General features: G+C 46.3%; 1 protein-coding gene and 1 long non-coding RNA gene across 2 annotated transcripts in view; one reads left to right on the top strand and one right to left on the bottom strand.

Moving 5' to 3' along the window:
* The window catches only part of arnt2 (aryl-hydrocarbon receptor nuclear translocator 2), a gene marked incomplete in the record, with an annotated part of 104,368 nt that overhangs the window by 23,321 nt on the left and 65,382 nt on the right, over positions 1–15,665 (bottom strand). The window contains 4 exon segments of the mRNA XM_029720779.1: positions 3,872–4,010; positions 4,373–4,475; positions 6,008–6,131; positions 8,080–8,155. Coding sequence (XP_029576639.1) covers positions 3,872–4,010; positions 4,373–4,475; positions 6,008–6,131; positions 8,080–8,155 — 442 coding nt within the window.
* The window catches only part of LOC115166880 (uncharacterized), a 60,816-nt gene that overhangs the window by 26,828 nt on the left and 18,323 nt on the right, over positions 1–15,665 (top strand). The window contains exon 3 of the long non-coding RNA XR_003870381.1: positions 14,379–14,456. This is a non-coding gene — a long non-coding RNA (uncharacterized LOC115166880). The remainder of the gene's footprint in view (positions 1–14,378; positions 14,457–15,665) is intronic.

The raw sequence follows: 15,665 nt of genomic DNA, 5'->3' as shown, positions 1-15,665 counted from the left end.
AGAGAGACGTGTGTGTGTGTTGTACTAGACTAGCAGAGACGTGTGTGTGTGTTGTACTAGACTAGCAGAGACGTGTGTGTGTGTTGTACTAGACTAGCAGAGACGTGTGTGTGTGTGTTGTACTAGACTAGCAGAGAGACGTGTGTGTTGTACTAGACTAGCAGAGAGACGTGTGTTGTACTAGACTAGCAGAGAGACGTGTGTGTTGTACTAGACCAGCAGAGAGACGTGTGTGTTGTACTAGACTAGCAGAGAGACGTGTGTTTTACTAGACCAGCAGAGAGACGTGTGTGTTGTACTAGACTAGCAGAGAGACGTGTGTGTTGTACTAGACTAGCAGAGAGACGTGTGTGTTGTACTAGACTAGCAGAGAGACGTGTGTGTTTTACTAGACTAGCAGAGAGACGTGTGTGTGTTGTACTAGACCAGCAGAGAGACGTGTGTGTTGTACTAGACCAGCAGAGAGACGTGTGTGTTGTACTAGACTAGCAGAGAGACGTGTGTGTGTTGTACTAGACTAGCAGAGAGACGTGTGTGTTGTACTAGACTAGCAGAGAGACGTGTGTGTTGTACTAGACCAGCAGAGACGTGTGTGTTGTACTAGACTAGCAGAGAGACGTGTGTGTTGTACTAGACTAGCAGAGAGACGTGTGTGTTGTACTAGACTAGCAGAGAGACGTGTGTGTTTTACTAGACTAGCAGAGAGACGTGTGTTTTACTAGACTAGCAGAGAGACGTGTGTGTTGTACTAGACTAGCAGAGAGACGTGTGTGTTGTACTAGACTAGCAGAGAGACGTGTGTGTTTTACTAGACTAGCAGAGAGACGTGTGTGTTGTCCTAGACTAGCAGAGAGACGTGTGTGTTGTACTAGACCAGCAGAGAGACATGTGTGTTGTACTAGACTAGCAGAGAGACGTGTGTGTTTTACTAGACTAGCAGAGAGACGTGTGTGTTTTACTAGACTAGCAGAGAGACGTGCGTGTTGTACTAGACTAGCAGAGAGACGTGCGTGTTGTACTAGACTAGCAGAGAGACGTGTGTGTTGTACTAGACCAGCAGAGAGACGTGCGTGTTGTACTAGACTAGCAGAGAGACGTGTGTGTTGTACTAGACTAGCAGAGAGACGTGTGTGTTGTACCAGACTAGCAGAGAGACGTGTGTGTTGTACTAGACTAGCAGAGAGACGTGTGTGTTGTACTAGACTAGCAGAGAGACGTGCGTGTTGTACTAGACTAGCAGAGAGACGTGCGTGTTGTACTAGACTAGCAGAGAGACGTGTGTGTTGTACTAGACCAGCAGAGAGACGTGCGTGTTGTACTAGACTAGCAGAGAGACGTGTGTGTTGTACTAGACTAGCAGAGAGACGTGTGTGTTGTACCAGACTAGCAGAGAGACGTGTGTGTTGTACTAGACTAGCAGAGAGACGTGTGTGTTGTACTAGACTAGCAGAGAGACGTGTGTGTTGTACTAGACTAGCAGAGAGACGTGTGTGTTGTACTAGACTAGCAGAGAGACGTGTGTGTTGTACTAGACTAGCAGAGAGACGTGTGTGTTTTACTAGACTAGCAGAGAGACGTGTGTGTGTGTTTTACTAGACTAGCAGAGAGACGTGTGTGTGTGTTGTACTAGACTAGCAGAGAGACGTGTGTGTTGTACTAGACTAGCAGAGAGACGTGTGTGTTTTACTAGACTAGCAGAGAGACGTGTGTGTTTTACTAGACTAGCAGAGAGACGTGTGTGTTTTACTAGACTAGCAGAGAGACGTGTGTGTTTTACTAGACTAGCAGAGAGACGTGTGTGTTTTACTAGACTAGCAGAGAGACGTGTGTGTGTTGTACTAGACTAGCAGAGAGACGTGTGTGTTGTACTAGACTAGCAGAGAGACGTGTGTGTTTTACTAGACTAGCAGAGAGACGTGTGTGTTTTACTAGACTAGCAGAGAGACGTGTGTGTTGTACTAGACCAGCAGAGAGACGTGTGTGTTGTACTAGACTAGCAGAGAGACGTGTGTGTTTTACTAGACCAGCAGAGAGACGTGTGTGTTGTACTAGACTAGCAGAGAGACGTGTGTGTTGTACTAGACTAGCAGAGAGACGTGTGTGTGTGTGTGTGTGTTACTGGTGTAGGTTGAGGAGAAGACCGATGAGCCTGCTAAACACCATATGCTCAAAACACTCCCCTTAGCACGCATGTCGTGTGGTCCGATATTCAGATCAGAGAACACACACACACACACACACACACACACACACACACACACACACACACACACACACACACACACACACACACACACACACACACACACACACACCATTATCAGGCTCTGCTGATGAGATTCACTGAAGCGAGGAGAAAGAGAGAGAGAGAAGAAAAGAGAATCTGCATAGCGACCACTGAAACGCATTTCATTAGAAATGCTAATGATGCTATTGGCTAGCAGTAGAGGATTCCTGTTGTCAACCAAAGGAGACATGACTACATTCTGTAGCAGTAGCTATGGGAGTCAGTGTGTGATCAGTGTGTCGTCTGCCTGACTAGAAAACACCTACGCATTAGATCTGGAATGGAACCACGTCTGGATTGATTCTACAGATATTTATTCAGTTTCAGATTTCTGGATTCTGTCTGACTCTACTCACAACACAAATCATCTCTGCTACATGTTCAGGTCTGTGTTTTTTTACCTGGCCTGAGAAGTTAGGGCATGTTGCTAGTCTGTGTGTGTGAGACCTGGCCTGAGAAGGTAGGGTATGTTACTAGTCCTGTGTGTGAGACCTGGCCTGAGAAGGTAGGGTATGTTGCTAGTCTGTGTGTGTGAGACCTGGCCTGAGAAGGTAGGGTATGTTGCTAGTCTGTGTGTGTGAGACCTGGCCTGAGAAGGTAGGGTCAGTTACTAGTCCTGTGTGTGTGTGTGAGAGACCTGGCATGAGAAGGTAGGGTATGTTACTAGTCCTGTGTGTGTGTGTGAGACCTGGCCTGAGAAGGTAGGGCATGTTACTAGTCCTGTGTGTGAGACCTGGCCTGAGAAGGTAGGGTATGTTACTAGTCCTGTGTGTGTGAGACCTGGCCTGAGAAGGTAGGGTATGTTACTAGTCTGTGTGTGTGAGACCTGGCCTGAGAAGGTAGGGTATGTTGCTAGTCTGTGTGTGTGAGACCTGGCCTGAGAAGGTAGGGTATGTTGCTAGTCTGTGTGTGTGAGACCTGGCCTGAGAAGGTAGGGCATGTTACTAGTCTGTGTGTGTGAGACCTGGCCTGAGAAGGTAGGGCATGTTACTAGTCTGTGTGTGTGAGACCTGGCCTGAGAAGGTAGGGCATGTTACTAGTCCTGTGTGTGAGACCTGGCCTGAGAAGGTAGGGTATGTTACTAGTACTGTGTGTGTGAGACCTTGCCTGAGAAGGTAGGGTCAGTTACTAGTCTGTGTGTGAGACCTGGCCTGAGAAGGTAGGGTATGTTACTAGTACTGTGTGTGTGAGACCTTGCCTGAGAAGGTAGGGTCAGTTACTAGTCTGTGTGTGAGACCTGGCCTGAGAAGGTAGGGCATGTTACTAGTCCTGTGTGTGTGAGACCTTGCCTGAGAAGGTAGGGTCAGTTACTAGTCCTGTGTGTGTGAGACCTGGCCTGAGAAGGTAGGGTATGTTGATAGTCTGTGTGTGTGAGACCTGGCCTGAGAAGGTAGGGTATGTTGCTAGTCTGTGTGTGTGAGACCTGGCCTGAGAAGGTAGGGTCAGTTACTAGTCCTGTGTGTGTGAGACCTGGCCTGAGAAGGTAGGGTATGTTGCTAGTCCTGTGTGTGTGTGTGTGTGTGTGTGTGTGTGTGTGTGTGTGTGTGTGTGTGTGTGTGTGTGTGTGTGTGTGTGTGTGTGTACCTGGCCAGAGAACGGGGGTCTGTTGCCAGTCCAGGCCACCTGTCCTGGGTTGAGCTGTCTGGAGATCTGAGCTAGGTTCTGATTGGATGATCCCGACGGCTGGATATCGTTCACCCCCGGGACATGGATCACTGAGGAGCTGTTTAAAAAACACAGACAGACAGACAGACAGACAGACAGACAGACAGACAGACAGACAGACAGACAGACAGACAGACAGACAGACAGACAGACAGACAGACAGACAGACAGCATTCCAAGTAAATGTGTGACATGAGAGCCTTTATATGGGCCCCTGCAGACGGTCATATTTAATTTATACTTTAACAACACATTTAACTGTTCACATCTGTCAACTCTAGTCTGCTCAATTGTTTAACCATCACCTGAGGCCCTGTCTTCCCCTATGGCTTTCAACTTTAAACACACATGCTAATGTGCATGCATGCACGCACACACAGACCCACACAGAGACCCACACAGACCCACAGAGAGGTGTACCTGAAGCTCTTGGCAGAGTGTCCGGGCTGGAAGGGAGAGTTCTGGGAGTAGAGCTGCTGACCTCCCGCCGTAGACGAAGGAACCATCATCTTCTTCTCACCAGCTGGAACCACACAATACACACACCGTTTATAGAGAGAGATATATAGAGGGAGAGACAGACATTCAGAGAGACATTCAGAGGGAGAGACATTCAGAGAAAGATATTTAGAAAGAGGGAAAGACAGACAAATAGAGACATACAGAGAGAGAGAAAGAAAAGCAGACAGAGACAGAAAGAGAGGCAGACAGAGAGAGGGACAGCGAGAGAGACATACAGACAGAGGGAGAGGGGGAGAGAGACAAAGATACATACAGAGAGAGAGGGAGAGGCAGACAGAGGGAGAGGCAGACAGAGGGAGACAGAGACAGAGACAGGGAGACAGAGACAGGGTGACAGAGAGAGGGAGACATACAGAGGGAAAGAGAGATAGAGGGAGAGACAGAGAGTGAGAGCCAGACAGATATAGGGAGGGAGAGAGAGATAAAATACACCACACAGTCAGAGAGAGGGAGGGAATGGAGAGATAGAAAGAGGGAAGGAATGGAGAGAGAGAGAGAGAGAGATAAAATACACCACACAGTCAGAGAGAGGGAGGGAATGGAGAGATAGAAAGAGGGAAGGAATGGAGAGAGAGAGAGAGAGAGATAAAATACACCACACAGTCAGAGAGAGGGAGGGAATGGAGAGATAGAAGAGGGAAGGAATGGAGAGAGAGAGAGAGAAGATAAAATACACCACACAGTCAGAGAGATGGAGGGAATGGAGAGATAGAAAGAGGGAAGGAATGGAGAGAGAGAGAGAGAGAGAGAGATAAAATACACCACACAGTCAGAGAGAGGGAGGGAATGGAGAGATAGAAAGAGGGAAGGAATGGAGAGAGAGAGAGAGAGAGAGATAAAATACACCACACAGTCAGAGAGAGGGAGGGAATGGAGAGATAGAAAGAGGGAAGGAATGGAGAGAGAGAGAGAGAGAGAGAGATAAAATACACCACACAGTCAGAGAGAGGGAGGGAATGGAGAGATAGAAAGAGGGAAGGAATGGAGAGAGAGAGAGAGAGAGAGAGATAAAATACACCACACAGTCAGAGAGAGGGAGGGAATGGAGAGATAGAAAGAGGGAAGGAATGGAGAGAGAGAGAGAGAGAGAGAGAGATAAAATACACCACACAGTCAGAGAGAGGGAGGGAATGGAGAGATAGAAAGAGGGAAGGAATGGAGAGAGAGAGAGAGAGAGAGAGATAAAATACACCACACAGTCAGAGAGAGGGAGGGAATGGAGAGATAGAAAGAGGGAAGGAATGGAGAGAGAGAGAGAGGGAGAGGAGAAAGTCCAGTTCTGATTGAGTTGTGTGGAGGTTGTTTTACATTTCTCCCCTGGATGAAAGACCACCACCACAACCAACCATCTACCATGGGCCTTTCAACACACACACACACACACACACATACACACACACACACACACACACACACACACACACACACACACACACACACACACACACACACACACACACACACACACACACACACACACACACACACACGTAACAAGACGAGTAGAGGTGAGAAAATAACTAGATGTCGTACAGCCTGAGATGCCGGAGTACATGTCAGCAAAGCGCGGGTCTCTCTCCTGTGAGAACATGGTGTCCGTCTTGTCAGTGTTCTTGCCCGCCTCATGAACCCCTCCTCCCACACTGGGAACGGGCACCTGGAGGGAGACAGGAGGGAAGGATAACTTCATTTAGTAATACTAACTTTATTTATACAAGGGTGTGAGTATATCCCCCTTGCTGATGTACAGTCAACAGCTAGAAAGAGAGGAGGGAAGGACCTCTTCACTTAATGAAACCCTAGAAACTGATGTACAGTCAACAGCTAAAGGAAAGAGAGGAGGGAAGGACCTCTTCACTTAATGAAACCCTAGAAACTGATGTACAGTCAACAGCTAAAGGAAAGAGAGGAGAGAAGGACCTCTTCACTTAATGAAACCCTAGAAACTGATGTACAGTCAACAGCTAGAACGAGAGGAGAGAAGGACCTCTTCACTTAATGAAACCCTAGAAACTGATGAACAGTCAACAGCTAGAACGAGAGGAGAGAAGGACCTCTTCACTTAATGAAACCCTAGAAACTGATGTACAGTCAACAGCTAAAGGAAAGAGAGGAGAGAAGAACCTCTTCACTTAATGAAACCCTAGAAACTGATGTACAGTCAACAGCAAGAAAGAGAGGAGAGAAGGACCTCTTCACTTAATGAAACCCTAGAAACTGATGAACAGTCAACAGCAAGAAAGAGAGGAGAGAAGGACCTCTTCACTTAATGAAACCCTAGAAACTGATGTACAGTCAACAGCAAGAAAGAGAGGAGAGAAGGACCTCTTCACTTAATGAAACCCTAGAAACTGATGAACAGTCAACAGCAAGAAAGAGAGGAGAGAAGGACCTCTTCACTTAATGAAACCCTAGAAACTGATGAGCAGTCAACAGCAAGAAAGAGAGGAGAGAAGGACCTCTTCACTTAATGAAACCCTAGAAACTGATGTACAGTCAACAGCTAGAACGAGAGGAGAGAAGGACCTCTTCACTTAATGAAACCCTAGAAACGGATGTACAGTCAACAGCAAGAAAGAGAGGAGAGAAGGACCTCTTCACTTAATGAAACCCTAGAAACTGATGTACAGTCAACAGCTAGAACGAGAGGAGAGAAGGACCTCTTCACTTAATGAAACCCTAGAAACTGATGTACAGTCAACAGCTAGAAAGAGAGGAGGGGAGGACCTCTTTACTTAATGAAACCCTAGAAACTGATGTACAGTCAACAGCTAAAGGAAAGAGAGGAGAGAAGGACCTCTTCACTTAATGAAACCCTAGAAAGTGTATTTATACAGCAGGATTGGGATCAATTCCATTTGAATTTAGTCAGTTCAGGAGCTAAACTGAAATTCCAATTTCAATGGTTATTTTTCCCTCAGACAAGCATCGAGGACAAATTACATTTCTGTTTACTTCCTGAATTGACTGAATTAAAATGGAATTGACCCCAAGCCTGTTATACAGTTGAGCCCTCTTAAATGTCCAATGCAGCCATTTTTTTTTATCTCAATATTAAATCATTTCTGGGTAACAATGAATTACCTTACTGTAATTGTTTTGAATTAAAATGGTCATAAAGAAACAAAAATAGCTTCTTTGCAAAGAGCAATTTCTGTGAGGGGAAAACTGAAAACTAGCTGTTATTGGCAGAGAGGTTTGGAACGCTTTCTTATTGGTCTATTAACTAACTGACCACCTGGTGATGTCACCAGGCAGACCAAAACTCCATCCCACCAAAAACAGGCTGAAATTTCAGGCGGTCTTTTCAAATAGCTCTTAACCTAAAAAAAGGGCATTATCATAATATTCACAATTTCACAGTATTATTCCATCCTCATAGTATGTAAATATATATAAAACAGAGAAAAATCACATTTTTGACTGCACTGGGCCTTTAATGATATACAATCAACAGCTTCAGAAGCTGTCTAGCATGAAAAGCCAGGGGTATGGACAGGTAAGTGGGCCACACTGGGTACAGTGGGTATAGGGAAGACACAATGTTATATGTTATATTATGAACAGGCAGGTATAAGGCCAGCTATAGGGGTCCTGTGGGGTACCTGTGATAGGTCATAGGCTGTCAGGCCGTCTCTCTGATGGACCTCCAGCTCTGCCTGCTGCTGCTGTTGGAGCTGCCTGGAGAACACACACAATGACAACACATTAATACAGAATCACACAATACCATCACTTTGATATGTTTCCTCTTTAGATTGTATTATTAGTAACAGATGGTCAAGTTAGTGATACACAATAGCAAAACACCAGCATCCGAATGTACCAGCAAGATACCACACCTGGCACCCTAACGGCTGTAGAACAAATCAGAACATTGACCGACTGGAAAAACCTAAGGGTCCTTTGTGAATGTACTATTAAATACAGACTACAAGCTGGTCTGTCCATCTGTGCTGAATGACTATAGGGGGTAACAGGCTGCTCTCTCTCCTCTCCATCCCTTTCTGTCTTTATCATTCCCTTGTTTTCTCTCTTTCCCTTGCTCTAGTTCTCTCTCCCTACTCACAGCTGTCCAGGCTCTGCCTCTTAACAAGGAGCAGATTCTAACTGTGTCTTCTATACACTGGGAAACAACAGGTTCTAACTGTGTCTTCTATACACTGGGAAACAACAGATTCTAACTGTGTCTTCTATACACTGGGAAACAACAGATTCTAACTGTGTCTTCTATACACTGGGAAACAACAGGTTCTAACTGTGTCTTCTATACACTGGGAAACAACAGGTTCTAACTGTGTCTTCTATACACTGGGAAACAACAGATTCTAACTGTGTCTTCTATACACTGGGAAACAACAGATTCTAACTGTGTCTTCTATACACTGGGAAACAACAGATTCTAACTGTGTCTTCTATACACTGGGAAACAACAGATTCTAACTGTGTCTTCTATACACTGGGAAACAACAGATTCTAACTGTGTCTTCTATACACTGGGAAACAACAGATTCTAACTGTGTCTTCTATACACTGGGAAACAACAGATTCTAACTGTGTCTTCTATACACTGGGAAACAACAGATTCTAACTGTGTCTTCTATACACTGGGAAACAACAGATTCTAACTGTGTCTTCTATACACTGGGAAACAACAGATTCTAACTGTGTCTTCTATACACTGGGAAACAACAGATTCTAACTGTGTCTTCTATACACTGGGAAACAACAGATTCTAACTGTGTCTTCTATACACTGGGAAACAACAGATTCTAACTGTGTCTTCTATACACTGGGAAACAACAGGTTCTAACTGTGTCTTCTATACACTGGGAAACAACAGATTCTAACTGTGTCTTCTATACACTGGGAAACAACAGATTCTAACTGTGTCTTCTATACACTGGGAAACTGTAACGCCCTGGCCATAGAGAGGGGTTTTGTTCTTTATTTTGGTTAGGCCAGGGTGTTACATTGGGTGGGCGTTCTATGTTCCTTTTTCTATGTTTTTGTATTTCTTTGTTTTGGGCCGTGTGTGGCTCCCAATCAGGCACAGCTGAAGGTCGTTGTTGCTGATTGGGAGTCACACATAAGGAGCAGGTTTTTCCTTTGGGTTTTGTGGGTAATTGTTTCTGTTAGTGTTTGCACCTGACAGGACTGTTTGGCTGTCAGTTTTCTTGTTTTGTTTGTATAGTGTTCTTTCTTTATTAAATATTCAATGATGAACACTAACTCCGCTGCACCTTGGTCTACTCTCTCTCACGACAGTCCTTACAGAAACAACAGATTCTAACTGTGTCTTCTATACACTGGGAAACAACAGATTCTAACTGTGTCTTCTATACACTGGGAAACAACAGATTCTAATTCGGTACTCTCAAAAACAAGCCTTTTTGTTTTGTAGGGGAAAGGTTATGTAATGAATAAAATGACCTGTGTCCCAAATGGCACCCTTTTCCCTTCATAGCTTCCTATGGGCCCTGGTCAATAGTAGTTGACTCTTAGGGTACCGGCTGGGATACATCCATTGTTGCAGAGTCAGTGTATTGTGAATGCCTAAACAAGAAGAGCAACACCTGCATGCAAACAAATATTCCCAATAGTCAATGTGGCGGCAATAAGATGTTTCAAGAGCTGTTTTTAAACTCAGCCATTTCCAGACAGAATATATCCTGTCAGCTCTTATGCATCATTAGTAAGCTGGCAACAGAATGACTGTATTTCTCTCTCACACACACACACACACACACACACACACACACACACACACACACACACACACACACACACAGATAAACTTTACACACACACTTGTGCCTCGAATCCATTTGTCGCTGGCAAATTGCACCGCAGCATCTAATTCAGGCCCTTAATTTAAGAAGCCTCGGAGTGATTTCCTGCTAAGTTCTTTTCTGGAGCATCCAACCCTGACATTTCCTATTTACCCAGAGAGAAACAAACTGTTTTTCTTCTCCTGCCATGAGAAGTATGCAGCTCTCTCTCTCTCTGAGGAGACGCGATGAGGAGAGGAGGAGGCCACTTTAGACTACAGAGGACCAGTTAGGTTTGAGTCCACAGACAGACCTTAGGAAATTGACAGCTCATCTCTGTGTCTCTTTTTGCTTTCTCTCTCTAAGTACATCACAACAGTCCTCCTTTCCTGTCTCAAATAAATGACTGAATATCTAAGAGAAAGAATGAGAGAAAGAGAAACTACTTCCTCCTTTCCTGCCTCAAATCAATTCCTGAATGTCAAAGAGAGAGAGAGATGGAAACACTTGCATTAACAACATGAAAGCATCCCCTAGCAGTGTACATAGACTGGTGCTGTGCTGAACTTAGTGGCCCTGGCCGTCACAGCCTATAAGAGCCTAGCGTCTGACAACAGACCTAATGTGAGTAACTAGAATATATGACGGCCAGAGCGCCAGTGTGTGTATGCCTGTGTGTTTGTGTCCTGATCAAAAACACCTGTCACTAGGAATAAAGAGCTTCCACTGAGGAAAACAAACTACTTCAAAACCCCATTATGTTTAGTGTCCTCTCAAAGAGACACCTGCAGTGAATATTCTCTCTCTCCCAGACGAGAGAGGAGTAGAGGAGAATAGGAGGTAGAGATGTAGGGAGGGAGGAGGGGTGAGCACACAGAGGGTCACCTGGACTGAGACAGGACTAAGATGGAGAACACTTGGCCAGGAAAACTCCAGAGGATATTTGAACTTCTGAAGAATGTGCAAAAATAAGTCCAGCCAAGCCGTCTCCAAGTTTCCAGCACAGTTCCACAGTGTCCTGTTTAAGCACCTGTACAGCACTCTGCATCACACGGTCGGGAAGAAACATTATTATGAAAATGGAACCAGTTATTTATTTATTTCACATCAGGGCCAGAGGTTCAGAGTGTGTGTGTCTGACGTGTGTGTGTGTGGGTTTGTAAGTGTGTGTACATGTGTGTATGTGTGCACTTGTACGTGCGTGTGTTAGATGCAGATGAGTTACTAAGGTTTATAATTTGTTGTTGTTCTGCTCTGATGCCCCTGGGTAAACTCCAGCGGTGTTAAACAGCGGATGGGGAATGGCTTCATTGGTGACTTGGCTGCTATGGTATGTGTGTGTGTGTGTGCTCTGCCCACACATTCAGAGCTGGCCTAATAGTGGAGTTCTGAGGGAAGCAGCCAGGTCACGCAGCAGTGGCTGATGGGATGCAGCAAGGGTGCAAGCGGGCAGCCTGAGGCTTGTAGCCATGGTAACAATGCCAATGCCAATGCACGCACGCACACACAAAAGCCCTCCACGGATGACTTCCTAAAGAGAAACAGTCCCAGAAACAGGACCAGAAGTGGAGGCTAGCCTCTAATATCTCAGTTTATGGTTCCAACCTAGAGCCAGCCAACATTACTAACCATTACAGATGGCTCTGTTGGCTTGTTCAACAACTGAGGCACACTGAGACGGGGCAGTGTGTGAGGTGTGGGTCTGTCATGGTTCCAAAGTCATCTCCTTCTGCACTCCTGCAGGCTAAAGGACAGTCAGGAAGCCAGTTGGAACATAGACCACACTACCATGCAGCTGCTACAACACTGTTAGAGCTGTTAGAATACACACTCTCCATTACAATGTTGTCATTCCCTTTAATCCAGATACACTGCATGACCAACAGTATGTGAACACCTGCTCGTTGAACATCTCATTCCAGAATCATGGGCTTTAATATGGAGTTGGTCCCCCCTTTGCTGCTATAACAGCCCCCACTCTTCTGGGAAGGCTTTCCACTTGATGTTGGAACATTGCTGCGGGGACACAAGAGCGTCAGTGTGGTCGAGCACTGATGTTGGGCGATTAGGCCTGGCTCGCAGTCAGCGTTCCAATTCATCCCAATGGTTTTCAAATAGGGTTGAGGTTAGGGCTCTGTGCAGGCCAGTCAAGTTCTTCTACACCAATCTCGACAAACCATTTCTGTACGGACCTCACTTTATGCATGGGGGCATTGTCCTGCTGAATCAGGAAAGGGCCTTCCCCAAACTGTTGCCACAAAGTTGGAAGCACAGAATCGTCTAGAATGTCATTGTATGCTGTAGCGTTAATATTTCCCTTCACTGGAACTAAGGGGCCCGAACCATGAAAAACAGGCACTATGCATTCTCCTGGCATCCGCCAAACCCATATTCATCCGTCAGACTGCCAGATGGTGAAGTGTGATTCATCACTTCAGAGAACGCGTTTCCACTGCTCCAGAGTCCAATGGCGGTGAGCTTTACACCACTCCAGCCGACGCTTGGCATTGCGCATGGTGATCTTAGGCTTGTGTGGGGCTGCTCACCATAGAAACCCATCTCATGAAGCTCCTCACGAACAGTTATTGTGTTGACGTTTCTTCCAGAGGCAGTTTGGAACTCGGAAGTGAGTGTTGCAACCGAGGACAGACGATTTAGCAGGGCAGAAATTGTACAAACTGACTGCTTGGAAAGGTGGCATCCTATGACGGTGCTACATTGAAAGTCACTGAGCTCTTCAGTACAGGCCATTATACTGCCAATGTTTGTCTGTGGAGATTGCATGGCTGTGTGTTCAACAGGTGTGGCTGAAATAGCCTAATGTACTAATTTGAAGGGGTGTCCACATACTGTTGTAGGTGCAGATTCACCATGCATTGTATGGTATTTTCATTGTCCAAGGCCCACAGTGTGTACTGCAGCCAGCTCTGAAATAACAGGGCTTTCTCCACTGGCTTCCCACACAACTACATCTTACTTTCTTTATTTGGTCCAGTAGTAGTTGCTACCACAGTAATGACATACGGCCTGCACTCTGTGTGTGTGTGGTTATATATGGGCTGTATACATAGATATATGCCCAGCTAGGTCTCCACAAATGATTGGGTGTGTAATCTATCGTTGCTGAAGAGATATCCAATATGAGAGGGGGATATAACCCAGGAGAGTAAACACATTGTCCAGATCCCTATATTATTTCCCTAATATATGAAGTGTGCACTCATTCACTCCCCCTCAAGAATGTTAAAGCATTGGGCTACGTCCCAAATGGCATCATACTCCCTACATAGTGCAGTGGTTTTGACCAGGGCCCATAGGAAAGAAATATGGCAGTCGCTCGACATCAATCAAACTCTTAAATCTTGGAGGGGAAGTGAACGAGGGCACACCAGAGATGAGAGAGAAGAAACAGAGTGGTGTCTCTCACGGACAATACATTTACTACAGAGAAACACTCAGTTACACCAACAACCAGATGGTCTGTCTCATAACCCTGTGTGTGTGTGTGTGTGTGTGTGTGTGTGTGTGTGTGTGTGTGTGTGTGTGTGTGTGTGTGTGTGTGTGTGTCGCTGGGTGAGACTGGCTCAGGTACCCCAGTGGTCAGATGCTGAGCTTCACAACTGTTGTAGAGGGTTGATGAATGAGATGAGGTATTTTATGCAGCCACTGCCCTGGCTCTCACCTCAGCTAGAGAGAACGCTGCCACACAACGGAGCACACACAGGGATACACACACACACACACACACACACACACACACACACACACACACACACACACACACACACACACACAGGAATGTTTACTCCACTAATCTGATCTCCAGAAACATTGTTACTACCTTCCTTAAGTCTGAGGAGATTGAGAAAATGATGTTTCAGAGTATGTTTCCACACACACACACAAACGGGTGGAGGAGAGAGCAGAACAATCACAATCTAAACCAAACGGAATAACGGAACTCTTCCAGTGTTTCCCCAGTTCTCTGGAGTGTGAGTGGGATGTTAGTGTTGGAAGCGTAAGGATCAAGTTTAAAGTCAATGTTGATGGTCCTGGGGTATGAGGGTTGCACCCATTCTCTGATTTTTCAACCACTAAAAGGCCTTTCCTTTTCCTCTCTGGCCTCTATCTAGGCACGGTGACAAAATCAACAGTGATGCTACTGCCCCCTACTGACCAGGACTTGGTAGTGCAGGTGAAAAACCGTGCAGGTAAGCAGTCACACGCACTTAACAGGTTAACACGTGTACGTAAACACAAACATGCTCATGCGTGCACATACACACAAAAACATGCACACGCATCCACAAACATACACATACACTCTACAATACAGTTTCCGCTAGAGGGGATAACTGGGCCTGCTACAGCTAGAGGGGTAACTGGGCCTGCTACAGCTAGAGGGGATAACTGGGCCTGCTACAGCTAGAGGGGATAAATGGGCCTGCTACAGCTAGAGGGGATAAATGGGCCTGCTACAGCTAGAGGGGATAACTGGGCCTGCTACAGCTAGAAGGTATAACTGGGCCTGCGACAGCTAGAAGGTATAACTGGGCCTGCTACAGCTAGAGGGGATAACTGGGCCTGCTACAGCTAGAGGGGATAAATGGGCCTGCTACAGCTAGAGGGGATAAATGGGCCTGCTACAGCTAGAAGGTATAACTGGGCCTGCGACAGCTAGAAGGTATAACTGGGCCTGCTACAGCCAGAGGGGATAAATGGGCCTGCTACAGCTAGAGGGGATAACTGGGCCTGCTACAGCTAGAGGGGATAAATGGGCCTGCTACAGCTAGAGGGGATAAATGGGCCTGCTACAGCTAGAGGGGATAAATGGGCCTGCTACAGCTAGAGGGGATAACTGGGCCTGCTACAGCTAGAGGGGATAACTGGGCCTGCTACAGCTAGAGGGCAAAATGGGCCTGCTACAGCTAGAGGGGATAACTGGGCCTGCTACAGCTAGAGGGGATAACTGAGCCTGCTACAGCTAGAGGGGATAACTGGGCCTGCTACAGCTAGAGGGGATAACTGGGCCTGCGACAGCTAGAAGGTATAACTGGGCCTGCTACAGCCAGAGGGGATAACTGGGCCTGCAACAGCTAGAGGGGATAACTGAGCCTGCTACAGCTAGAAGGAATAACTGGGCCTGCTACAGCTAGAGGGGTAACTGGGCCTGCTACAGCTAGAGGGGATAAACTGGGCCTGCTACAGCTAGAGGGGATAAATGGGCCTGCTACAGCTAGAGGGGATAAATGGGCCTGCTACAGCTAGAGGGGATAACTGGGCCTGCTACAGCTAGAGGGGATAAATGGGCCTGCTACAGCTAGAGGGGATAAATGGGCCTGCTACAGCTAGAGGGGATAAATGGGCCTGCTACAGCTAGAGGGGATAAATGGGCCTGCTACAGCTAGAGGGGATAACTG

Source organism: Salmo trutta, chromosome 29 (assembly GCF_901001165.1).
Source record: "Salmo trutta chromosome 29, fSalTru1.1, whole genome shotgun sequence".
Classification (NCBI taxonomy): domain Eukaryota; kingdom Metazoa; phylum Chordata; class Actinopteri; order Salmoniformes; family Salmonidae; genus Salmo; species Salmo trutta.
Note: the sequence above shows the minus strand (reverse complement) of the source record. Positions and strands in the feature narration are given on the sequence as shown.